Source organism: Podarcis erhardii (assembly GCF_964252035.2).
Source record: "Podarcis erhardii genome assembly, chromosome: 14".
Taxonomy (NCBI): Eukaryota; Metazoa; Chordata; class Lepidosauria; order Squamata; family Lacertidae; genus Podarcis; species Podarcis erhardii.
This window is the reverse complement of record NC_138503.1, coordinates 53,940,531-53,967,390: the sequence shown is the minus strand read 5'-3', so window position 1 is coordinate 53,967,390 and position 26,860 is coordinate 53,940,531. Positions and strand designations below refer to the sequence as shown.

The window sequence follows — 26,860 nt, the reverse complement described above, 5'->3', positions numbered from 1 at the left end:
TAGTCTTTTGTAGTGATAAATACTTAGTTCCTGGGCCAGGTCACAGGCTCACACCCTATTCAAACACAGACATACCCTTAAGAGAGGATTTGTGAAGGAAAAGATAATGGGGAGGCTTTTCCATTTTCCTTTGACCTTGCAGAGAAAACATTTGGTCAGTTTGGGACAGTTTGGGAATCAAATGGTTCCAGGTCGGTCTTCCTGTGCTGATCTATGTACATGCTTGGTTGGTACGCTTATGAACATTACTGTATATCTAAGACCTCAAAATTCCTATCACACTGCGGCCTTTCTGGTGAAGAGCAGGTTTCTCTTGTTCCTGGCTGCCGCTGATCCCAGGCCCCCACGTCCATTGGGAAAGCTAATGAACCTGTTTGGCTGTTCAGGCTTGTGTTCCTGGCTGCGGCTCAGAACAATTTCTTCCTTGCTCTGAGGAGGCAGCAGAACTTCCGCAACCCAGTGCTTCCAAGGTGGAGCTGGATTTGCAAGGAGGGAGATTTTGACAATTGCTGGTCATAGAATCACAGAAGTTGTAGAGTTGGAAGGGACCCCCAGGGTCATCTAGTCCAGCCCCTCCCCCCCCCCCCGCAATGCACAAATCTCAGCTAAAGCATCCATGGCAGATTGCCACCCAACCTCTAGCCCAGGGGTTGGCAAAGTTTTTGTGGCTTGGGCTCGTTCATGGTCCCGCAGACACTGCGGTAGGCTGGAGTGCACATGCGCACATGCATGTGCAAATGCTATTTCCAGCGCTCCTTCCAGCGCAGAGGAGGCGTGCGCAGCGTCCCACTGGCTGCAGGAGCTTCCAGCGTCACAGAAGGCGGTCCCTGCTCTGCTCTGTGCTGGTTTAGTGTGGCGCACGGGAGCTGAGCGGGTGGTGGAGGTCCCCAAGCCGGTGGCGGGGGTCCACGGGCCGGTTAAACAACCCCATGGGCTGCTTGTGGCCCATGGGCCTTAGGTTGCCAACCCCTGCTCTATCCTAACTGGAGGGTGGGCTTTTCTTGTGCCAGAAAACAGGAGTTTGCAGTGTTGTCTCTGGCATAAGGAGAATGCACAGCAGTACAGTGGAACCTCGTGTTACCTACCATCGCCCTTGCGAACGTTGCAGGTTACGAGCTCCGCTAACCCGGAAGTAGATGCTCCTGGTTGCGATCTTTGCCCTGGGATGCGAGCTGTTACCGTAAAATCTGGGTGCGAGGCTGCTCTGCCACCCAACTCGTCGGACTAAGTCGGAAGGAAAATGAGCTCAGCCGGAGACAGGAGCAAGCTGCAGAAGATCCAAGTTTATTGCGCAACAGGTTCAAGGCGAGATTGAACAGCGAGAAAGGGGTGACATGAACTTTTGAAACTTCCCTCCATGTCCCAGAATACAGTGCAAAATACATCCCAGTTACATCATGAATACATTAAGAAGAGGTTGGGTTACACAGGATTAACATATGGAGGAGTGAGGGGGGAATATGCAGAGCTGGAGATATGCGCAGATAAGCACATCCTGAGTACCGGTGATGAGAAGACAATGGTCCATGTACTGGCATTGCCCGGAGGAAAGGCTTGGCAGGGTGATTTGACAGGATTAGGGCCTTGACACCTTGCTTGGGGGATTATGGAGGACAGGGGAGGTGTCATGGAGTCCTAGAGAAATTGAGCAAATTGGCACGTTGAGCTTCTATAAATTTTATAGATTTTAGTCCCTTTTGACATTGACAATTGGAAATAAATGGATATATTGTAGCGAAGAAGAAGGTGAAGAAGACATGCCCCCCCCTTCCGTATCAGAGCGGAAGTCATGTGGCAGTAGCGGGAGGTGCCATTAGCGAAAGCGTGCCCGTGTTATAAGTGGTTTAGGATCCAGAATGAATTAAATTCATACAGTGGTGCCCCGCAAGACGAATGCCTCGCAAGACGAAAAGCCTGCTAGACGAAAGGGTTTTTCGAGGCGCTTCGCAAGACGAATTTCCCTATGGGCTTGCTTCACAAGATGAAAACGTCTTGCGAGTCTTGCGAGTTTCCCCCCCCCCTTTTTCTAAGCTGCTAAGCCGCTAATAGCCGCTTAGCCGCTAATAGTGCTAATCCGCTAAGCCGCTAATAGGGATGCTTCGCAAGACGAAAAACCACTAGACGAAGAGACTCGCGGAACGGATTATTTTAGTCTTGCGAGGCACCACTGTAACTGGATATACCACTGTATCTAGAACAGGAAAGCCCAGTCACATTAGCACAGGGGACTGTTGTTGGACTGAGATATTTAGTTCTAACTTACTGATCAAATACACTTTTTAAATGAAGAACAGCTATTTTATTCATTTTTTAATTGTTTTTATATTCCGCTTCTCAGGTGGAGCTCAAAAAGCATTTGCATATTACTAATATAACACCAAGCATCCAATTTTCTAAAAGTTATAAAAGGATGGTCCTTCAGATGCTCCTGTTTTAAAATTTTAGGGTACACACACATAGCTGACACACACTCCACAGAAAACCTATCCTTCCTCCTTCAAAATTTAGGAAATATTCCCTGAGAAAAATACACATTATTTTAGCACACGGAACAGTCCCCCAAAAGCCCTCTTGGCTCTCTTAATGACTCTGAATATTTCTTCTACAAAAGGAGATATCTTGGAGAAACCTTTCCCAGCAGTTACTTACAAATCCTGCCTTAAGGGCATATTTGGGTATGAATAGGGTGGGCCTGTGACCTGGGTCCAGGATAAAGTATTTACCATCTCAGTGGCCAGGCTGCCCAGGTAATGCAATCAGTAAAGCACTATCAGGTACCTTGGCAGACAGGAGAGAAGCCAGAATCAACATTTCTATAGGAGACCGCCCTCCTTCTGTGAAGTATGTATGATGCTTTTTGGGTGGTCTTTGGTTAAGGGGTTGAAACATGCAATCTGGCCAAATGTTTTTTCTGGAATTTTTGTTACAATCAATCCTAATTTGATTTTGGACCCCGAATTAGCACCTTTGTCGCTTGAGAGCAACTCTTACCCTGAGCTTTTCTAACTTAGCTGCTGCCAGGGGGGAAACAGGAGATAATCATACTTGGCGTTCCTGCTATGCCGGGGGGGGGGGGGCTGGCAGCAGGCAGCTCTCCTAGGTTTGCAAATGTGATTATAAGATGGGCTTTCAGTTTGTGTTTTTTGCAGCATGAGGACTAGAAATTTGTTTCTAATTTACAGCCAGAGCTGCGATTTACAGCCTAGTCCTGCACATGCTTACTTGGCAGTCAGCCTTCCATAGCTTAGCGCTGGGCAAATTCTGTAGCCAGTAATAGATTCTGTGCTTGCCTGGTGGATCTTCAGGTAAACGGAAGTCCTGTTTGTGGACGGATTAACAACTGCAGATGGGATTTCTGGATATTTGTACAAGGATTTCCTGGATTTCTCCCAGCAGTTGCCTACCTCTCAATTAAAACCCAGCTGCTCAGATTAATAAGAAAATGAACCTTGTGTAAACTCTGTCTGGAGCAACCTCTACCACGTGATAAAACCAGAAGTGTGATCCAACTGCTCACCTTATCCTTTGCAGGTGCTGTTGGCAGAGTGAGTGCCATGCTCTGGAGCTCTTAGCTTTCTAACATGGCAGAGGGAGGTGGAAACGAAGAAGTGATTGACTTGAACAGTTTCCGGAGCCACCGAGGGAAAGGTAAGGAAAATATTCCTGGTTCTCCCAGGTGCAGCATATGAAGGCTGGTGCAGGGGTCAGCAAACTTACCGCGCCTCGGGCCGGTGTCTCCAGCGCCGATCGTGCGGGGGAGCTCGTGCCCATATGCATGCGCACACGCTATTTCCGGCGCACTTCCAGGTTAGAGTAGCACCGGAAATAGCATGTGCATGGGCCTCCTCCGACCCGGATGTGCACCGGAAATAATGCTTGCGCATGCGCACAAGCTATTTCCGGTGCTCCTCTGACCCAGAAGTTGGCAGCAGCGCAGCGCTGGTAAGAGCAGACGGCGGCAGTGGGCAGCAGGGGTCGCCGCGGGCCGGATAAACGAGTCCCTCGGGCCTTATCCGGCTTGCGGGCCTTAGTTTGGAGACCTCTGGGCTGGTGGAACTATTGAAGGGTGCTGTCACAGCCTTCTCCAAGCTGGTATCTTGTCGTTTTGAACAAGTCAGCTCTAGTCCCCGTTGCAGGCGTGGGGGATGAGCAGCATTGCACTAAGGTGGAGCCTTCAACTGTGGCAAGAGCTACAGGGCACAGGGTTCCCTCTCCACTTCTTTCTCCTGCAGCATGGAATGCCAGTTGCAACCACTTTGATCTGAAAGGAGTCTTTTTCTCAATTGCATTCCCTTCAACCTCTGGGCCTGAGAGATTCCCCATCCCTTCTCTAAAGCGATACTGCTTCAGGAACCAATTGCATCTCACCTTCTCCCTCCCATTCCTAGGAGAGGATTTAATTCAGTAGTTACCTTATCCCTGGGCTATCTTCTGCCACCTGCAGCAGTTCTCTGTTGGCATCCTGCCCTGGTTTGGGGCAGCGGCATCTTCACAGCACTCAAGGTTTGTTTGAGACTGTGGCATGCCTCTGGCCTGGCCAAGACTGTTCCAGTGGCGAGCGGCCTTAGTCCGAGCCCATGAATTCTTCTTCCATTTTATTATAAGGCAAACTCAGGTAACATATTTCAGATTGAAGTTATAACAACTAGAAATAACTAGTTGTACCTTGGTAGTCAAATGCCTTAGTTGTCGAACAAATCGGCTCCTGAACGTCGCAAACCCAGCAGCGAGTGTTCTGGTTTGTGAACGATTTTTGGAAGCCAAACATCCGACGCGGCTTCTGCGGTTTCTGATTGGCTGCAGGAAGTTCCTGCAGCCAATCGGAAGCCGTGCCTTGGTTTTCGAACCTTTTTGGGAGTCAAACGGACTCCCGGAACGGATTAAATTTGAGAACCAAGGTACGACTGTATTAGTGTTCTGTTGTGAACCTTCAGCTGATAGGTAAGTTCTCTCTCCTTTCTCTCCTTCCTTCTTTCAGATAGAATAAACCACAGAGACGAGGGGCTTATCACCATATCCGACTCCTCGGATGAAGAATTGCCTGTGATGCTGGACATTCCTGTTCGCCGGCAGTGGGAGGATGAGGAAGACGACGATGTAGTCATACTGATGGAGGTAACTCTTTGGCCCTGGCCATCCTCCAGTATAGCAAAAATTGAAATTTGTTTAGGCTTAGTATACACCCAGTATGGTCTCCCCATCCTGGATGTATGTTTAAAACAGAATAGTTATATGTTCTTTATTATTTGAAACCTTTTAAAATCTGGCATTGATTTAGTTAGCTTGACTCTCATTGTAACAAATGCATGAATCCTCCCCCGCTATAAGACACAAATCGAGCCCCCGTCTAATATTCTGGAGTTGTTCTCACTTGGCTTCCAAAACTTTGCCCAAGTGAGCTTTGCAGGGCATCTTAAAATGTGAGAATGGTGGCCTGCCTCCTGACAGCTCATCCTAGAATATTTCAGCTATTGCAGGTAGCAGCTTCATTCTGCTACTACCTTGAGGAAACACAACATTTTTTGAACAGCAAAATATGCTTTTAAATACCCTTAACACCAGCTGCCAAATGCCTCCCTGAAAGGGAGAAAATCCACTTCTTAGAATCCTGCTTGTTATTTTTCTTTTAATGTGAGCCCACCTTAGCAGGAGCAAAAGCAGGAAATGCTTACTCTAAATCCTATATAGCAGCGATGGCCAAACGTGGCCCTTCAGCTGTTTTGGGACTACAACTCCCATCATGCCTAGCTAACAGGACCAGTGGTCAGGGATGATGGGAATTGTAGTCCCAAAACAACTGAAGGGCCACGTTTGGCCATCGCTGCTATATACAGTGGTACCTCGGTTTAAGAACATCCCTGTTTACGAACGATTCAGTTTACGAACTCCACAAAACCAGAAGTAATGTTCTGGTTGTGAACTTTACCTTGGTCTAAGAACAGAAGTCGAATGGTGGAAGGGCACCGCCGGCAGGAGGCCTCATTAGGGAAAGTGCGCCTCAGCTTAATAATAATAATAATAATAATAATAATAATAATAATAATAATAATTTATTATTTATACCCCGCCCATCTGGCTGGGCCTCCCCAGCCACTCTGGGCAGCTTCCATAGAAAGCAAAAATACAATAAAATATCACACGTTAAAAACTTCCCTGAACAGGGCTGCCTTAAGATGTCTTCTGAATGTCAGGTAGTTGTTTATCGCTTTGACATCTGCTGGAAGGGCGTTCCACAGGGCGGGCGCCACTACCGAGAAGGCCCTCTGCCTGGTTCCCTGTAGCTTTGCTTCTCGCAATGAGGGAACCGCCGGAAGGCCCTCGGCGCTGGACCTCAGCATCCGGGCAGAATGATGGGGGTGGAGACACTCCTTCAGGTATACTGGACCGAGGCCGTTTAGGGCTTTAAAGGTCAGCACCAACACTTTGAATTGTGCTCGGAAAGAACAGACTTCCGGAATGGATTAAGTTTGTAAACCGAGGTACCATTGTACTTGCAACCTGAATCAACCTTCCAAAGAAACAGCTAGCCTAACTACGGCTTAATATCCTTTTAAAGACAGGAGCGAAGAAGCTTCTGCGCTCCAACGTGATCAGACCAGCAGCTCCCTGGCAGAGTGCGAGCAAGTCGGGGGAAGGAGGATCCAAGGGCGACGTGTTGCCAGGGCCCCACGATGGACAGAAGGTGAGGACCCCTCCTTCCCCGAGGCCGCCTGGCGCTTGGCGGAACTGCGCGAAGGCCGCTGGCGTGGCGCTGGGACGGCAGGAAAGCGAGAACGAGGTCTTGGAACTGCCAGAAACCCCGGAGCCTGTTGGGCCGACGGGGGACGGCGATGGGGCTGTTGCGGAACCTGGTCCCAGCGTGTCTCGGACGAGAGAGGCGAGACCTGGCGGCGAGAAGGAGGTCATCAACTTGGAGGAGGTCTTGCCCGCTGATGAGGAAGGGCAGGAGCAGAGGGAGCGAGAGCTGCAACCGAGGCTAGCATCGCCGCTCGGAGGGACTGTCCGCTGCATCCAGGAGAACATGCGGCTGGACCACCCGTATTTCCAGCCCGCTGAGAAGGACGCAGGCCCCGTGGTCAACCTCATTTCTCCTCAGCAAGGGCAGCGGGACATGGACCTGGGCCCGCTGCCCAGGGCGTACCAGGAGGAGATCCCTGGGCCTGCCTTTCCCAGGCCAGAGCCGCCGCAGGACGGGATCCCAGGCCCCGCCTCCCCCCAGCTGGCTCACCCACCGGAAGAAGAGGGAGGTGGGCAGCAAGCAACGGTCAAGGAGCAGGCGGGCCCCTCGTCACCAGCCCGAGGCCCCCCAGATCCTGGTTCCAGCGACGTTCCCAAGCAAGGCACTGCTTCTCAGCTCGACAAAGACCTCTTTGCTCTTCTCATCAGGGAAACGGTGAGTGTCGTTGTCGGGTATCCTTCGTAAGTATGGCACTCATCAAGAAGAGGTAATGACAGCGCACTCGTTTCCCCCCACTGTGATCACTTGGGCTTCACTGAATGGGGTGCACATCATGTGGAAAGCTCTCTTTTTTTTAATTGGTTTTTACACCTATTTTCCAGCATAACAACTCCCAAAAAAAGAAAAAAAAACATGAGAAATCTTTGGCTGTCACAGCCTTTGACTTCCCTCAGCCCCTTCTAATGGTTTTCTAAATCCTTTTCTGATTTTGCATTTTGTTACTATACTAACCACTTACTATATACTTACTACTTATACTTACTATAAATCAAATCGTACATCAATTAAACTTAATCCTTTTCACAATAATTTATAAAGTCTTCCTGCAAAAGTTCTTGTAACCCTACAAGCAATATTAAATAATTACAATTGTCTTCAAATACAACATAAATTTGTTCTAGCCCTTTAGGAAAATCTGGTCTTGCTGGTTTTGAATTTTCCCTGTTAGTTTCGCCAGCTCGGCATAGTCCATCACTTTCATTCGCCCCTCTTCTTTTGTTGGCATTGCCTCCTGATTCCATTGTTGAGCTAATAGTATTCTTGCTGCAGTGGTCGCATATAAAACCAATTTTTTATCATTCTTATGAATTTCTGTACCTACCATTCCAAGTAAAAGCGCTTCTGGTTTTTTTGAAAATGTATATTTCAACATTTTTTTACTCATTATAAACCATTTCCCATAAGTCTTTTACTTTTTTACATTCCCACCACATACGGTAAAACGTGCCCTCCTTTTCTTTACATTTCCAACATTTGTTATTTGTTTTATACATTTTGGCTAGTGTTACCGGTGTTATATACCATCTGTACATCATTTTCATTATATTTTCTTTTAAAGCACTGCAGGCAGTAAAATTTATTCCTTCTTTCCATAGTCTTCCCCAATCAGCTATTGGTATATTGTGTCCTATATCTTTAGCCCAATGTATCATAACTGATTCCACTTCTTCGTCTTTCATGTGGAAAGCTCTTGCCCATGTCAGCTTTCCATGTGCTGCCCTTGTCTGTGTGCCAGGGATTGGTGCGCTGAGCAGATGGGCAACAGATGTGAGCAAATGCGCGTGACCAGGTACGCATGGAAAGCCCATGTGGGCCACATCTTGTATAAATCTTGCCTCAATTGGGCAGCGTTCAAGCTTCCTTCCTTCAGCGAAACCTTTGAGTTTTTGCCACAAGATCCATGTTTGTGGTGCAGAGGGTTTTGCATCCTCTGGCTTACAGAATCATAGCGTCACACAGTAGTAGAGTGGGGTCTCCCATGGGCAGGCACACTAATTAATAAAAAAATTAAAAAGTCTGGATTAATAACTCTTGTGTGTTGCAACACATTTTGCCAGAGTGTAGGCCAGGAGTTGGGGGGCCTGTGGCCCCTCCAGATGTTGTTGGAGAGCATCTCTGATCTCTGGGAGGTGTTGGGAACGAACCCAGCGCCACAGGGCAGCCACTCCTAAAGCGACTCCTTGAGAAGGATGCTTCCTTGAGACACACTTCTTTTTTTTACTTAAAAGCATCAGTTTTGTGAAGTGAAACTGGTGCTGCTTCCTGGTTCTGGTTGATTGGTACTTTCTTCTTTTTTGGCTAATTGATGACGTAGCTGCCTAATTGGGCCTTTAATGCATTAAACTAACGGATCAATTAAAATTTGTAGCTTCATGCACAACATTTATGGCATATTTTTAGGCGCCAGGCAAAAAGGTTTCTCTTCAACGAGGCATTTGGCCGATTTTCTATGGATTTTTAAATACATCTGTGGGAGGAGGGTTATAGGTTTGTTTTCCTTTTGTTTTATCATGTATTTTGTGTTTTTGTTTTGTACTTCTATGTTGTGAACCACCCTGTGATCTTTGGGTGAAGGGCGGTATATAAATTTAATTAATAATAATAATCTATTCAGCATTTTATTGCATCTAGTCTAAAGGTTTCTGATAAATTACATTTTTACAGTAATGCTGCTTTCTTGCAATATTCACACAACTGAGTGTCCTTTGCTGGTGTATAGGTAACACAGTGGGAACATTTCAGTTTAAAACCGCCACTCTGTTTGCATGGAAGTATTATTTCCAGCTCTCGTCACCATAAAGGTGAAGCTTTTCTTGAACTGCTTATCAACCAAAATGTGTGTGTTTTGTCTCTTCCCCCCCCCCACCCCAAATCCAGGAAGCAAGGTTCCCAGATGCAACCAGAGAGTACATTGAGGATCTAATACAGAATAAAAACTGCTGTGACTTAAACATGTAAGTATGGAAGCTTTTGTGGCACACTTACAAACCAGTTAGTAGCGATACCCAAAAACTTGTGGGTGTGTCCTGCTCTCATTAACTGGTCACGATCTGGAGCAGCCATTATGCCTCAGCCTACCCAGGCTCTATGGGTCAGCATGGCACTTGGCCGCTTGCCCTTCCCGTCCTTATTTGGCTGTCTTTTGCAAAAATAGCAGCAAAACAGGTCCTGCTTCTTGATAGCCTCCTCTGCATTCCAGGCTTATTTTGCTTCCTGGTTACCATGGGGCAAAGTTAGACATGGCAGCAGAGGAAGCTAGGATTGGCTCTTTTGTGTTTTACATTTGTGAGAATGGGTTTAAACTTGTTGTTCTGATGTACACCTACCTGGGTACTCCTTCCCCTTTTGGAAAAACTCTTGAGTACATAAAAATGCTTGCCTCCTTTGGAGCTCCTTTCCCTCTGCTGCTGCTGCTGGATCTTTCTTGCCCCTGGTCTGACTCTTGCCTGCACCCTGTTGCATCCAGCTCTCTGTTTCTATCATTTGCTGCTGCTTCTGTTCTGAGGGCGGGTGGAGAGGGCTATATCCGCCTGCCAAGCCCTCTAGGCCAGCTTTCCCCATCCTGGTGCCATCTAGATGATGATGAAGAAGAAGAGTTTGGATTTGATACCCCGCCTTTCACTCCCCTTCAGGAGTCTCAAAGCGACTAACATTCTCCTTTCCCTTCCTCCCCCACAACAAACACTCTGTGAGGCGAGTGGGGCTGAGAGACTTCAGAGAAGTGTGACTGGCCCAAGGTCACCCAGCAGCTGCAGGTGGAGGAGCAGAGACGCAAACCCGGTTCACCAGATTAGGAGTCCACCGCTCTTAACCACTACACCACATTGGCTCTCCCAGTGTTGGATTCTAACTCCCTCCAACCCCCTGAGCCAGCACAGCCAGGAATGGTGGCAGCTGCAGCCCAAAGCATCTGGAGGGTGTCAGGCTGGGGAAGGAAGCACAAGTGTGTTGGGAAAAGCTGAGTCAAGTAAGTTGACAGCCCTGGCCAAGCAATGGTCTCCTCTTGCTTTTGCAGACTTTGTAATTTTCTTCTGGAAAATCCAGATTACCCAAAGAAGGAAGGCAGAGTGGTTTTAAATCCCAATAGCAGCCTCCTCTCCAGCCCAGATGAGACAAAGGTAAGTGGCAAGTTGTAAGGTTAATCAGAAATTATGAAGTCCCTGCAAGGAGGCTATTTGATGTATGTTAGGCAGGGTTCAAGGGACTTCAGGGAAGGGGCAGAGGTTAAAAGGTTGAACTCGTAGCACACACGTTCTTGCCAGCTGCTGTGAGGCTCAACCCATCTCTTGCCAGAGGTCCTTCCTCAAGGGAGCGGAGACCATGGTCCAAGAGGCCTAACCCCTCCTGACGGCACCACCTGTGCAGCCAGTGCTGTACTTCCAATTCTTTCCTCTCTCTTCCGGGCCGCGGCTTTCAACAGGAAGGAGGGATGAAAAAACCACCTGTGCCCCAAGCCTCTTCAGCTTCCTGCCCATGTGTACCCACGTGAATCAGAAGGAGGGGACTGTGGTCAGTGGGCTTTATAAGGCTTGGCAACTTCTTTGTCACAGCGTGAATCTTTGCACCTGGAAGACAGCACACTTCCTCTTACCTCCTCACACTGCTGCCTCTGTCCTCCTCAGTAGGGAGTCCCCTACCAGCCCCATACATCTCTCCTTCCTCTGGGGAGTGGCAGGAATTGTTCTGTATGCCGTCCCTTCCAAAGCCACCTTGGGAGTGTTCTAAGGTCTGCAACTGCTGCTCTTGCTCCTCTGGCCCAGAGGAGGAGTCTTGCTGGCAGGGTAGGAGTTTGGGGCCTCTAACCTGGACATATATCTTCCAGTCCCTGCATTTGGGCCAGTATAATGAATCTTCCCTTCTAGCCAGTTGGAGCTTATCTGGATATATATTATGAGAATAGGTTACAGGGGCAGGAGTCTTACGGCTCAAGAGCTTCCTGCTCCTTCCTCTCAAGTTGCCTTTTCCAGACTACAATTCCCTTTCTCTGAGATCATTTCATTGGAAGGTAGCAAGTGCAGATTATCGGCATACTCATCCACTGTCAGCCTTGGATCTGAAGGGCTTATTGGTCAAGAATAGAAAATGCCCAGTTCACTACCTTTTAACCTCACCTCCATTGCAAGGTGGTTTTGAGAATCAATGTGGGTAGGGGAGCATCTTGAGCTTGCTGGAGGAAAAGTGGAGTGAAGCTTGAGTAATAATCACGGTAAACTTCCAAGGCCAGACGAGTGTGCGCTGACTCTTTCCCCTTGCCTCCCTCTTCTTTCTTAGGTGCCTAAAGTGGACTACTTTGACTTCTCCAAACTTGAACCACTTGATCAGCGCTGCTTTATCCAAGCGGCTGATCTCCTCATGGCCGACTTCAAAATGTTGAGTAGCCAGGACATCAAGTGGGCGCTGCATGAGCTCAAGGGACACTATGCAATCACACGAAAGGTTCCTTCCCTTCGTTTCTTCTCTCTCTTTCCCCCCACCCCAAACTGCTACAACAATTTACTTGACTCAGTGTTGGAAGGGAGATGTACAGCCTGAGCGTGTAAGAAGTCAAGCCCGCTGAGGCACCAAGGCATTATTATTATTATTAGTAATAACCGCCCCCACCACCATCATCATTCTCCCTGCATATTTGTGTTTCCATCTTGACTCGCTGCCTTTTCCTTCAGGCCTTTTCGGATGCCATCAAAAAATGGCAAGAACTGTCTCCTGAAACCAGCGGGAAGCGGAAAAGGAGGAAAGAAATGAACCAGTATTCCTACATAGACTTCAAATTTGAGCAAGGTTGGTAGCTGGTGTTTGAGCAGGGTCTGCGCTGGCTCTCAGTGGCCGCCCAGGCTCCATTCAAGGTGCTTCTTGCTGAAATCACTGTGTGTCAAAAGTCAAGGTGTGTGGGAAGAAATGAGCAGCACCACCAAGATGGCTGGGAGAGGAATGGGGTTGTGCTCATGCACACCCACTCTGGGGACAAGAAGTGGGAAGGAGGGAGGGAGGAGCAGGAGACCAGCAGGCAGCTCTGTCTACTGTGTTCAGGGTGGCTCCATTTGACTACTATTTCTCCTTGCTGCTGCTGCTGCCTCTTCCTGCTCCTTCACCCAGGGAGCTTCCTGGCTTGGCAGGCCTGTCAGCCCCCTGCCCCTTTCTGCAGCCCGCCAGCTCCCATGAAACAGGAGCACTGAGGGCCGGGAATGTGTCTCTGTTCTTTCGCAAAGGGATGGCCTTTACCCCTCCGCCTCGGCTGATGCTCAAGCCATCTCACAAAAGGGAAAACCTCACAGCAGACGTAACGAGCACACTTATGTAATTTGGTTGGGTTTGTTTCATTTGCTATAACAAAGGAACGTGGCTTTTGCCTGCCAGGCGTAATGTTGAAAAGAACTTTCAGAGGACTAAATCATTTTTCTTTGTGGAGATGATCATGTTGTTGGGGAAGGAAGGAAGGGAGGAAGGGTGGGATTCATCATTGCAGATATGATTGTTGGGGGATTTACGTGAATAGACAAGACTTAAAGGAAGACATACAAACAGCAGCAGTAGAGCACCCAGAAGCTGTCAACTCAGCAAAAGCTTTGCTGTGTAAAATAGTCCTTACCTGATGCTTTAGAGATAGTGCCAGGTATATGTGTTTGGGAGAGCATTCCACAGTCCGGGTGCCACAACAGAGAAGGCCCTGTCCCTGGTAGCCAGCCACTGACGTTCCAGGGATGAGGGCCTCTGGTACATGATATCTGCCCACAGTCTCTGATGATTGCCTCCATTCAGAGGACACCAGTCCTTCAGGTAGGCTGGGCTCTGTGAATTGTGCCTGGAGGCAGATTTTAAGCTGCACATGGAGGATTGGGAGGTGCCGGTGCACCCAGAATTCAGGGGCAGGTCCTTTCCATGAAAAGGCGCACCTGAAATTCCTTGTAAGTCAGAAAAGGCAAAGTGTGCCCCATCCCTGTGAACTTCCCCTGAGTGGGTTGCAGAATTAAGCCCCCAGGAGCTTAATTCCTTCTTTTCACATAATTGGTTTCAGTGATCACACCAATCAACTGCCTGAAAAGAACATGGCTGGCAGCCTAGTCCATGGCTCCGTTGGTGTCATGGAAACCTCGTAACTGCAGCTGTTAATCTTGAGGGTGGCTGGATTGTGACGTGGTCATTGCAAGAGTGGGGTGCTGCTTCCATGGTGCCTCTCCTCCTGCTCCTCTCTGTGATCCTGTGCCTTTGCTCCTCTGCCGGGGGGGGGGGGCAGCCCCATTTTCCTCAGTCACGGGGAGGGAAGGGGGTTGGGATGAGCCACAGTTGCATCCTCGTTGGCTGAGGCAAAGTTGTTGGGGTGGTTGTTGTTTTTTGTAACCAAAAAATATTTTTATGGAGCTGGGGCACAGTTGTTGGAAGAGGCAGATTCCTGGGGAACTGGGAATTCTGGCAATGTCAGCAGCATGTTGCAACCCTATGTTGTCAGGCCATGACCATTTCCCACACTCTGCTGGAGTTTAGTTGGAGGGGATGAGATAAGAAACAGATGAGGGTTGGTTTATAAGGGGATGGTGCATTGCAGAGGGCCCTGTTTTCGTGGGTGGGCCTCTTGCTCTCCTGTTTCCTCCTCATTAAGGGCCATTTGTTTCTTTGTTCGGCTTTTCCAATGGCACTTCAGGCGACATGAAAATAGAGAAGCGCATGTTCTTCTTGGAGAACAAGAGGAGGCACTACAGGAGCTACGACCCATGTGCTCTCCTGCCGGCCGTGCAGCTGGAGCAGGAGTTCTACGAGCAGAAGATCAAGGAAATGGCAGAGGTGAGCAGAGTGTCCCGTGCAAGGGACTCAGGGCCCTTTTGGCGGCCAAGACACCAAACAGTGTTTCTCAAATTTGGACCCCCAGCTGTTTGTTAGACTACAACTCCCGTCATCCCTGACCACTGGTCCTGCTAGCTAGGGATGATGGGAGTTGTAGTCTGACAAAAGCTGGGGACCCAGGTTTGAGAAACAATGCGAAGATGAGTTCTTCCTTCTTGGGCACCAACCACGAATATTTAGCCTGGGGATTTGGACATGGCGATGGCCTGGATGGGGCTCAGTCTAGACAAGACAGAGGTGCTGTGGGTGGGCTGCTCATCCACATGGGTGAATGGTATTCAGTCTGTCCTGGAGAGGGCTGCTCTCCCGTGAAGGATTAGGTTTGAAGTATGGTAAGTGCCTTCAGGTCCAACATTTTCATTCAAAGCTGTATAGCTTCTGTAATTTAAAGCAGGCACCCCCAAACTCAGTCCTCCAGATGATTTTGGACTACAATTCCCATCATCCCTGACCACCAGTCCTGTTAGCTAGGGATGATGGGAGTTGTAGTCCCAAAACATCTGGAGGGCCAAGTTTGGGGATGCCTGATTTAAAGCATCTTTTCTCAGTTTCTCTTAATAATATCTGCTGCAGCCTTACTTGTATGGAAATAGTACAGCCACAGTTAACCATGCTCTGGCAATTTCCCATTAGACTGCTGCAATGTGTTGTATGTAGGGCTGCCTTTAAAACTAACCCGGACACTGTAGTAGGTTTGAAACAGAGCTGCAAGTTACTGAGTTACGCCCTGGTTGTGCTTCCAACTGGACCTGGGCCCAATTTTTTAAAGTGGTGGATATAACCTACAAAGCCCTCAATAGCTTGGGCTGCCTGAAATATCTCCACCTTTTGCATATGCCTCCCTGAACCTTAAGGAGGCCCTGTTCCAGGTGCCCCTACCAAGTTGGGTGGGTGGCTGCCATGGAGAGAGTGCCTTTTTGGTAGTGGCACCTCAGCTAAGGAATCTCCTCCCCAGAGGGGCTTCTTTAGGAGCTTTCCAGTGCCAGTGCCAGGGGAATACCTTCCTGTTCACTTAAGCTTTTTGGAATCCAAGCTACAAAACTATTTTATGCTGCCTGAATGCAAAGAAGCTTCTCCTTGTTGTCTTATTTTTTAAAATTATTGAGTTGCTTCTTAAATACAGTGGTGCCCCGCAAGACGAATGCCTCGCAAGACGGAAAACTCGCTAGACGCAAGAGTTTTTCGTTTTGGAGGTGCTTCGCAAAACGAATTTCCTATGGGCTTGCTTCGCAAGACAAAAATGTCTTGCGAGTTCCTGCGGTTTCCCCCCCTTTCCCCCCCTTTTTTCTAAGCCGCTTATCCGCTAAGCCGATAAGCCACTAAAAGCTGCTAAACCGCTAATAGCGCTAATCCACTAAGCCGTCAATGGGCTTGCTTTGCAAGACAAAAAAACCGCTAGACGAAGAGAATCGCGGAACGGATTCTTTTCGTCTTACGAGGCACCACTGTATTTTGTTGTAAGCTGCCCAGGAGGAGTTTATTGGTGGACAGCTTTGTAAATCTAACAAAGAACATGTTGTGGTGGCCCCATGCTTCATCTAGCAAGCAAGCTTGCTGAATGTGCTCTGGGGGTGCCAGGAGGGTCACCTGACACAAAAGCCACAAGGTGTGGACAACCCTCTTTAAATGCTGATGAGAATACACCTGGGAATTACCTTGGCTGTGTCTGACACGGAGCCATCCTTAATAGTCTCATCACATTGCTTGAAAACTGAGAGTAGCCCGAGAGTCCTCTGAAACTTTATCAGGGATTTCCCAGTGAGAAGATTCAGTAGTGGTGATTGTCCCATCGCATTAGAAAATGGTGAGCGGCTCATCCATTCTGGAGGTTCTGTGTTCATAGCCCTGAGTGTGTTTCCTTTTTCTCTTGCCAGCATGCAGATTTTCTGCTCGCCCTGCAGGTAAACGAGGAGCAGTATCAAAAAGTAAGTAGCTCCGTTACACACAGAGACACAGAGAGAAATGTCATGCCAAACCTGTACTGTTAATTTTAGTCCTATTTATTTATTTTATTTCATAGAATTTATTCACGGCTTGATTGCAAACAAAAACAAAAACAAAAAAAACAAAACAAAAACACACACACACCCCAAAAAGCAACAACCCAACAACCTCAAAGCGATTTTCAAATACAAAACAGCAAGATGAAGAAAAAATTGCAGCTCTATTTTAAAACATACAAAAGTTAAAACACTAAAACAGAATAAAATTGCCTCAACTTTCTAAGCATCTGGGTAGGCTTGTCTAAAAAGAATGTTTTTATTAGGCACCCAAAGGAATGTGGGGAAGGGGCCTGCTTGATCTCAAAAGGCAGGGAGTTCCAAAGTGTAGGCACTGCCACTCTTAAGTGACTGACTTCTTACAAAGGCAGAATGGGGATTACGTGGCCCCTGTAGAAGTGCCACTCCTACCGATCAAGGCAGCTGAGTTGGGCACATGCTAATAGAAGCCGCTCACGCAATCAGATATGCCTTAGAGGGGCTTTCCCCAGTGAGATGCTCTCCAGATCTTCTAGATCACGTGGAAACTGTAGTTCCACACATGGAAGGTGCCAGGTTGAGGAGGGCTGTCTTAAGAGTGTGGGGCCCTCAGGTGGTACAGATGCCTGTGTGAAACTGATGTTTGGCATCTGGAATACACATCAGTCGGCTTTCTGTGTAACGATAGTGCTATGTGCTACAATTTGATTTTCAGTGGAGGAAATCTGCTGAATCTGACTGCTTGAGTTTTACACTGTGAGAACAGGATACTGGACTGTATAAGCCACTGGTGTGACCCAGCAAGCTATTCTTACGTCGATCAGCTGTGAGGTTGTAATTTTCTTAACCTTGTTTTGCTGCGCAGAGCTCCTTGATCTGATCAAATTTCATACCTTGTGTATAAAGCCTGTGTGCGGCTTTCTCCTAGAAGCATCTGGGGTGCAAAATAGTGCCTGAGCTATTGGTTTGAAGCCATTGGTATGTTTCTCATACCACCAAGTGCAAAGTGCTTTTCTGTGATGCACTTCCATGCAGGGGGCGAGCGAGCAGTGCAGCCTGGAGGGGCCCCCGCTTGCGTGGCTTCCCTCCCTTCTTCACATCAAGACCCAAGCCATTTGCCTGGCCTGCAGGGTTTTCCATGCAGGATCGTATTATGGAAAAGTGGCCTTCATGTGCAGGACGCCATCATTGACGGCTTGGAAGTGGCAATTAACCTTGAGGCATTGACTTGCAGAATGGCCAGATGATCGTGTGTTGCTGTTGCTACGGGGACTTTGCGTTTGAGGAACTGACACAGTGCGCAGATGGACATTTGTTTTGCAAGGAGTGCCTAATCAAGTATGCTCAGGAAGCAGTCTTTGGCTCTGGCAAGGTAAGGAAAGAGATCTCCTGGTTCCATGAAATGGTTGAGATTTTCAGGCCTTCTGATTTTGTCTTCCTTCACGTCATCCACTGCCGGTTTACTCTTGTCTCATCCCACTCCTGGTTTTCAGCTCTGTCCACATGGCATCGTTCATTGCGAGCTGTTTCAACTGCTGCTACTTTTTTTGGTCAAGTGTCTTGTGTTGGTGTGAGTTGGACAGTCCTGGCTGGGTGACATCCTCCGGACGATGATGACGCTTGGAGGATGAAAACATTTTGTTGTAGCTTAGCAGAAAGTTCCACCGTGATGCATGTGCAGCCTCCCATAAGAAAATGATTGCAAAATAACCGCCTGTCCCAGTTCTATATGCTAAATGTTGCAAAACAGCTCTGCATGTTGGAATGGTGCTGTACAAACGACTGACAATTAAACAGCGCTGAACTTGCTGTAATCTTAGCCTTTCTCTGTCTTTCTCCGGTGTCTAGTCGGAGCTCAGCTGCATGGAAGGGAGTTGTACGTGCTCATTTCCAACCAGTGAACTGGAGAAAGTCCTTCCCGAAAACATCCTGTGTAAATACTACGAGCGGAAAGCAGAGGAGGAGGTGGCTGCTGCCTGTGCAGATGAGTTAGTCAGGTGAGTCTAGCTCCTTTGGTCTGAGCCTCGTGGGGCATTCTGAGGTTCCCAGCCACGTTTGGCCAATTCACACATTACTCACCAGCAGCAGATGCTAGCTTAGGATCACATGCACACACAGTCCTGGCTCCCTGCTGCAGCCCTGTGGAAAACCAGGTTGATCCCATGTCTGCCTTGCTGTAAAAGGTGTGTGTGGTCTACTCTCCTTCGAAGTTCTGCAGGAAAGGAAACAGAAGATCAGGAGAGTGAGGAGACTGGCAGCAGACCTTTGAGGACTATTCAGCGAGAAGTTAGTACAAAACCCTCAACTCCACTCTTCCTTGGCCCACAGGTGTCCCTTCTGCAGCTTCCCAGCTCTGCTGGACAAGGATGTGAAGCGGTTCAGCTGCCCCAACCCTCGATGCCGGAAGGTAAGAGGTGGATTTCTAATTTTGCGATTGGCTGGCGATGCAACAAGGCAGGCGGGAGCAACTGACAGCATTGAAGAAACAAGGCTCTGTCCTCTGCTGCCTGGTTCAGCGGTGTATTGAGTGGGAAGGAGAGCTTGGGATGGAGTTCCTTGCAGGGGCCTTGTTTCAGGCCGCAAGGTCTCTTGCGAGGGGTCTTGGCCAAGAAGGGTGCGTGCCAAGCTGAGCTTTTGAGGTGGCAACAGCTGCCCAAGGAAGCAAACTGTTGGAAGAGGGATTGGGGGTTCTTGGCGTGGCAGAAGTCACAAGAACCCAAGGGGCAGCTTCGTGTGCAGTGTCTTCTGTCTATTTTGCAGAAATAGCCCTTCAGGTGCTCTTAAGTGGTGGGTGCAGTCCATGTGCTATGCAGTGCACCCTGGCCTGTTCCCACGAGGCTAGATTTTGAGCCAGCCTGGTGCTGCTCTTGTTTTCTGGCTGAATGCTGCTTCTCTGCAGGGGCACAGAGTGCCGAGCAGGCAGCATACTGGACAATGTGGGTCTGCGTGTGCGGACATGACTGATAGCTGCAGCCACTGGCATAGGAGGAGCCCGCCTCAATGAACAGCAACAGAGATTTGCTTGAAACCGAGAAAATATGAGAATTGGAATATTGGAGGGTGAGAACCACTAGGTGGTGCCATCGGTCTGTGCAAGGCCAGAGTTAATCCTATGTAAGTCTCTCTTTTCTGGTAGCTGGGATACTCTCCCTAAAAGCCAGACGATTAGAATCCATGGGGCTCTGCTGAGCCTGACACCTTCAGAGCCTTTTGTTTAGTTGCCTGTCATGTTCAGGCATTACTCCTGCAAGCCTTCATCCAAGGAGTTCCCCTTGCAGCCCTGGAGAGAGCGCACTGTGCAAGAGATCATCCGTTGAACTCCTAAATGTATGGGTGTCTGCTGAGGTCTCTCAGTTCCTGGAATGCCCCAAGGCTCATGATCTTGGGCATACCTGTTACCACATGAGGAACTGTATTTTCAGCAATGTGGAGTTTCACGTGCACAGTGGGCTTGGCGGCCTTGCTAGAAATTTGTTGTGATGACCATCTTTTTCTTCGGCTTACCTGTCTCTCACATAGTGTCTGTGTTCTTTAATTTCTTTGGCCAAAAAGGTGAGGAAATGGCTGTGAACTATTGCAATTACTTTCTTATTTGGTGTGGAAAATTCAGTTTCTAAAAATGCATTGTGTTACAGAATCTGTAACCGCGGTTTGCTTTTACATCCAAAGCTACTGAAATGAGCGAGGATTGAAACATGATTTTTGGCACAGTTTGGACATAGCAAAATCGGATTAAACCGGGAAGTAAATGTTTCCAATATCCTCCTGCTCTGGCAGAGCGGGAGGAAGCATTGCCTTCTACCAGTTGAGATTTAGGGCATCTGAAAATTAAGTAGGGGGAAGAAATCCCATTCAGAATTCTCCAGAAAACCCACGTGGCTGCTGTGTAGCATGACCCGTGACCAGAGGACATGCAGTGGGGGGGGGGGGAGGTAGTGGGCAGCTGAAAAGCCCTGATGCAGCAGCAGTGCAAGGCAAGCAAGTCTTTGCAGAAGAAGCTTCCTTTGCTGGGGACTTCCTGGAAGAAGGGGGAGCCAGAGGCTGTCTGCCACTCACTCCCTTCTTTTTTTAAAAAAATAAATAATATTTATTAAAGTTTTAAATGTTACAAAAAGAGAAAAAGATAACTCCAAGTTAAACAAAAACTTGACAACACATCACAATAATGAAAGAAGAGAATAGAAAATTTTTTATGAAAAGCAGAAAAATAGAAACAATTAAAAAACACAACGAACCTTCCCATAACTTATCTTTCATTTGCTTGTTTCCTTGACCTCCTCGCACCTCCCTTTTTTGTATTCTAGTTCGATTAGTTATTTCAGCAAATCCTTTCCATCTTTCCCAATTTTTATCCTATAATTTATCTTAATATAATGTAACTTTACCTTTCCTCCTTTCATCCATTAACAGTCTATTTTTACTTAATCCTTTATAATATTTCTGCTAAAGCCACATAACTTCATTCCAGCCTCCTTCTAAAATTCCTTAATTTTACAATGTTTCTGTAGATAAACTTTAAATTTCTTCCAATCTTCTTCCACCGACTCTTCTCCTTGGTCTCGGATTCTGCCAGTCATTTCCGCCAGTTCCATGTAGTCCATCACCTTCATCTGCCATTCTTCCCGGGTGGGTAGATCTTGTGTCTTCCAGTACTTTGCAATAAGTATTCTTGCTGCTGTTGTAGCATACATAAAGAAAGTTCTATCCTTCTTTGGCACCAATTGGCCGACCATGCCCAGGAGAAAGGCCTCTGGTTTCTTCAGAAAAGTATATTTAAATACCTTTTTCATTTCATTGTAGATCATTTCCCAGAAAGTCTTAATCTTTGGGCATGTCCACCAAAGGTGAAAGAATGCGCCTTCAGTCTCTTTACATTTCCAACGTTTATTATCGGGCAAATGATAAATTTTTGCAAGCTTGACTGGTGTCATGTACCACCTGTAGATCATTTTCATTATATTCTCTCTTAAGGCGTTACATGCCGTAAACTTCATAGCTGTGGCCCATAACTGTTCCCAGTCAGCCATCATAATATTATGTCCAACATCTTGTGCCCATTTAATCATAGCTGATTTCACCATTTCATCCTGAGTGTTCCACACTCACTCCCCTCATAGCAAGCGGCAAAAGCAGTGTTGCAGTTACATCCTGGGTTGTCTATCTGGGGCTCATGTTGTGATGTCTGAATGGACCCCTAGATATTCAGCCGGGCCTTTCATTATAATCCTGTTGGTCACTGGAGTGGGTGGGTGGGTGGGGGGAGTGGTGGTTAAAAGCTTCATTCATCAAACACCAACAGTCATGCACATGCTACTTAATGTCTCGTGCTGTACATGGACGTCTTTAGACTCCAAGAGAATTGCCTCCTGCCGGCTTGCATTCTTCAAATGCATTTACCGTATTGCATCAATAATAACAGATCTAATGGCTGGTAGCTGAATATTGGAACTTCCCCTCCCCGCTCCTTGGGTAGTAGATGCTTGCTTGTTTAATTTTGTCCCTCTCTTCTGCCAAAGAAGAATCCTGCAGCAGTTTACAGGTCCCAAAGAGAGAGATAGAGAGAGGAGAGACAATCCCTGCCATTAGGCATGTCACAAAAGGAAAACAGATTGGGAGAAGGAAAATAGAGTACAAGTTCTAATGACCAGGTGGAGTGGAAAAGTTCAAGGCGAGGTGGCACCAAAATGTGGTTGGTCTCCTCTCCTCCCCTGCTGCTTGATGCTGTGCATGGCTGTTGCCAGGAGGGAGGAGCCTGGCTGCTCATCAGAGCTGGTGGTTGCCAGCCCCACAAAAGGCAAAAATGCTGTGGCCGTGGGCAGGAGTTGCAATTGTACCAGTGGCTACAGCCATGTCAGAACTTTCCAGGCAGGAGTGGCTCCGTCTGGCACCATTGGCTTGCGGTGTTTTGATTTGCGACATGTTCAAATCAAATTCCACCAAGTCCTATTGTTAGTGGAGGAATCCGAGGGCTCCCCTGGGCAAAAACAAAGACACCAACCAGGACAATTTTGAGCAAAACAGCAGCCTGTAGGCTTGGCCTTTATTGGAAACTGTCGCGATCCCACCCACAACAAGATGAAGCAAAATGGAAGTCCAGAACAAAAGAAGACCCCAACTTTTATTAGTTACTAATCCCCCAAACTACACCCCTAAGACTACATCACAACTACATCACAAAAAGGAGGGGTTGAGGGAGGAGTTGTGGAGGTAACCTGAGTATCTTGTCACCTGGCTGGTTCCTCCTTTCTCCCTCCCCATGAGTACTTTCCAAGTGACAAAGGGGAGTTTGCAGTTTCCTGAGCCCAGAGGGAAGAGCTGATCATTGCCCTTTGTTCCAGTCTGTGCTGAATCCACTCCCATATGCAAGTTCTTTGTGATCTTGATGGTCTTCTGTCCAGGACCATCAGGGTTGGCATAGCAACTGGGCAGGGCTCCTGTGGATGTGCTGGTATGGTCAAGGGATTACGGCTGCCCTGTATCAAACCTTCCCCATTTTGTAGTCCTTCCTTCATGGAGTGAAATAAAAGTGGAACGATGCAGATCCGATGTATGGTTGATTTTCTATGAATTTATAACAGAAGCGTAGCGTATGTAGAGTGTGTGTGTGTGAGTGAGTGTGTGTGTGTGTGTGTGTGTGTGTGTGAGGTTTGTACAACCTGAATGATTGGGGTGGGTGGGATCCTGCAACACTATCAGCCACGGTAGTTAAATAGAACCTTCTCTGAGGTTTTGATAACCCTGAGGACTGGAAAGTGGACGATGCAACACCAATTTTTTGAAATGGGATCAAGAGAGGATCCTGGAAATCGCAGGCCTGTAGGCTTAAATGCCTGTTTCAGGAAAACAGGAAGGCTCCAACATCTGGGATTTCTTAGATTAGCGAAGAGTTGGCATTATAAAACGATGCCTGGTGTGGAGAAAGGGGATAGAGAAAAGTTTTTCTTCCTCTCTGCTAATACTGGAACTCGTGGACGTCCTGGGAAGCTGAAAGTTGGAAGAGTCAGGACAGACAAAAGGAAGGACTTCTTCATGCGGCACTTTGTTAAACTGTGGAACTCTCTCCCACAGGAGACAGGGATGGCCACCAACTTGGATGGCTTTAAAAGAGTCAAATTCATGGAAGAGGAGACCGCTATCGATGGCTACTAGCCAGAATGGCTTTTCTTCCTCCACGGGAGAAGGCAGTTTTACTTTTGAGTACCACTTGCTGGAAAGTGCAGGAAGGGCTCCTGATTGGCTCCTGCTTGGCAAAATGCTAGACTAGAAGGGCCATGGGCCTGATCCAGCAGGGATCGCCTTATGTTCTTACTCTCTTAAGTCAGTTGCCTTCGTGCCTTACGTATTTGCCAAAAAGAAAGACCGCCTTCTGGTTGTCCACTCTTCAAAGCTGAAGTCAGAACTTGGCTTTCAAGGGAATTTCTAGATACTGTTTTTCTCCCCCCCCCCCCCACTTCCTTGCTTGACAGCTGCAACCCTCTTCCAACCCCCTGGTAAATTTAGAAGCCGTTTAACCTCTTAGTTCTCACCCCCTATGGATGCTGGCGGTTAAGCAGCTTGGCTACCGCCCCCTCCCCCCGCCATTTGCTGCCCCAGATGATTGGCTTGGACACAGGGCACACACACGCCTGCTTGTTTCTTAAGTAGACGGCGTAACTTGCTGACGGTGGCGGTTTCTTTGCCAGGATTGTCTATCCCCTTGCATATTATGGGCAGAGGCAGCTGTCTACTCTCCTTTGCAGTCTCAGCACAGGACGCTGCAGTGATTCCAGCGAGCTGGATGGTCGGGAGGTGAAAGATCCTGTTGCCATGGTAACAACCCATCCTTGAAGGAGTGCACAGCATCCCTTTGGGTGCACGGGGAACAGAGGCAGGTCAGAAGGGTGAGAGGCTTGGCTGCCTGCTTCTGCCAGCTCCCTTTTAGGCAGCCGAGCGCAATGAGCTCTCCTTTCCTCTTGGCCCCTTAACCAGAACCGAGATCCTCAGAGATTAATACTTTCCCTGTTTTCATCTCTGAAATCTTGATGCTATTTCCACCTACCTGCACAATCTCTCTCCCACTCTCAATCCTGCCTTCTTGCATTCCCTCTATATAAACCAAAAAATAAAATAAAAAATGTGGGCACGGGACAGACATTCTACATACAATCACCTAGGTGGGTGGTAGATGCTTCCTAAGAGATGGAGAAATGCTTCTCTGCTCCTCCACCGTGTCATCATGCCAGCCTCGTGTTGGAAGGGACCTCTAGCCCAATCCCTTGTCATTGCAAGAAATCAGCTGCGCTAGGCACCCCGGCGGGTGACCGCCCAGCTTCTGTTGAGAAACCTCTGGACGAAAGACCTTTCCACCCGCTGCTTCTTAGGCACGTCTTCCCAAGGCTGATTAGCTCATGCCATCGGGAAGCTCTTCCTAAAATTTCTCAAAACCCTGTTATTGCCATTTGAACCAGTTCTTTCGGGCCCTTCCCGCCCATTCGGAGCAACAAGGGACGAGTGCCATGTTTGTGCCTCTTCCGCTCCCTCTGCTTTCTGATGCTTGTGATGCCGCAGTTGTGTCCTGCCAGGAAGGGAGTCTGAATGTCCTCCTTGCTTAGAATAGAGGCAGGCTGGACACATGTTGGGGAGGATGGGAGTTGGGGTGCCCAGCAGCCCCCCAGTTCTCCATTTCAATAAAAGAAAAGATGGCTGGTATCATCCATGATTGATTTGCTTGAGAGGTTCCTATGTTGCTTGTCATGGACTGGTTGGATGCAGAAGTGTGATGGGAGGCACCAGCTGGGGAACCCCCAAGAGAAGCTCTAAGGGAAGAAAGCTCAGAGCCTGGGGGTGGTGGTGGTGGTGGGGATGAACGGGCCTTTCTCTGCAGTGACTCCCTGTCTGTGGAATGCTCTCCCCAGGGAAGTTCGCCTGGCACCTTCATTATACACCTTTAGGCGCCAGGGGAAGAAGTTCCTTTTTAAACAGGCCTTTGCTTAACCAATCAACATCCTATACCCTTTTAAAGTTGGCTCTTTTGTGGGGGGGGGGTGTATTGGATTATTTTTATTTTTGATGTTATATATACACCGTATTTTTCGCTCTATAACACGCACCCGACCATAACACGCACGTAGTTTTTAGAGGAGGAAAATCCGTAGGCATGCCACCCATAGGCATTTTCTCCATAACACGCACAGACATTTCCCCTTACTTTCTAGGAGCAAAAAAGTGAGTGTTATGGTGCAAAAAATATGGTATGTGATTTTTACTGTGAACCGCCCTGAGACCTCCGGGTATAGGGCAGTACAGTGGTACCTCTGGTTATGAACACTTCTGGTTACGAACGCTTTGGCTTACAAACTCTGCTAACCTGGAAGTAGCTGCTCTTGGTTTCAAACTTTGCCCTTGGATGCGAATGGAAATTGCACACCAGAGGCCCCATTAGCGAAAGCATGCCTCAAGATAAGAACGGTTTCAGCTTAAGAACGGAGCTCTGGAATGAATTAAGTTCGTAATCAGAGGTACCACTGTATATAAATGAAATGAAATGATGATGTTGAGCGGCCAGAGGGAGAAGAAGGAGCAGACTGGGAGAAGGAGGTGTCGGAAGCTGAAGAGGCAGCAGGGCTTAGTGAGCTGGGAGAGGCTGGGGCAGAGAGAAGTCCAGAGTCAAAGACAGAAGCAGAGGGGCTGAGGCAGAGATGAGGCAGGCTGCTGAAGAAGCCAGGGAGATCTCCCTACTGCTACTACCTGCTCCCTCCCTCCCCCAGTCTCCCAGAACCAGAAGAGGTATGAAAAGGGAGAAGCAATGAGAGACGAGAGACAGAGCCTTAGGCTGCTGGGGGAGAAGTCTTAGGGAGCAGTGGGGAGGGGGGGCCTTCAGTCCTCTCATTGGTTGCTATGATCACTAAAGGGTTAACGTCACTGGCACTGGGTGCTTTTTATTTTATTGCTGACCTAGGCTTGACTCCAGCGCCTGACCAGCACTGAAAGCAGAAAGCAGCTGCCCTCCCAGCTGTAAATGTCTGAATTGCCTCTCTAAATGATAACGTTACTGAAACAGGCAGAGAGCCTGGGAGGAGCAACTCGCAGCCAGAACTCTCAGATTAACGGCTCACAAAGGGAATAGCTTGGCAGGGCAGTGTGGCCTTCGCTTGCTGCCCGGAAGCATGAGCGCATGAAGCTGCCTCTTGACGAGTCGGGCTGGGGGTCTGCCTCCTTCGGGGTCTCCGCTGGGCCTTTCAGCAAGATCCTCCTGCCCCATGTTCCTTGTAGCTGGGAAGATGCCAGGGAACTGAACCCGGGGCCATCTCTGGGCAAATCGCCCTCT

General features: G+C 48.2%; 1 protein-coding gene across 1 annotated transcript in view; it reads left to right on the top strand.

Annotated features, from left to right (window-relative positions):
* RNF216 (ring finger protein 216) overlaps positions 1-26,860 on the top strand; it is an 80,134-nt gene that overhangs the window by 7,679 nt on the left and 45,595 nt on the right. The window contains exons 2-13 of the mRNA XM_081839641.1: positions 3,532-3,648; positions 4,979-5,115; positions 6,557-7,393; positions 9,617-9,693; positions 10,755-10,857; positions 12,011-12,175; positions 12,403-12,517; positions 14,376-14,515; positions 16,450-16,500; positions 17,789-17,926; positions 18,403-18,551; positions 18,883-18,961. Of these exons, the coding sequence (XP_081695767.1) occupies positions 3,582-3,648; positions 4,979-5,115; positions 6,557-7,393; positions 9,617-9,693; positions 10,755-10,857; positions 12,011-12,175; positions 12,403-12,517; positions 14,376-14,515; positions 16,450-16,500; positions 17,789-17,926; positions 18,403-18,551; positions 18,883-18,961 (2,058 nt within the window). The 5' untranslated portion in view covers positions 3,532-3,581. The remainder of the gene's footprint in view (positions 1-3,531; positions 3,649-4,978; positions 5,116-6,556; positions 7,394-9,616; positions 9,694-10,754; positions 10,858-12,010; positions 12,176-12,402; positions 12,518-14,375; positions 14,516-16,449; positions 16,501-17,788; positions 17,927-18,402; positions 18,552-18,882; positions 18,962-26,860) is intronic.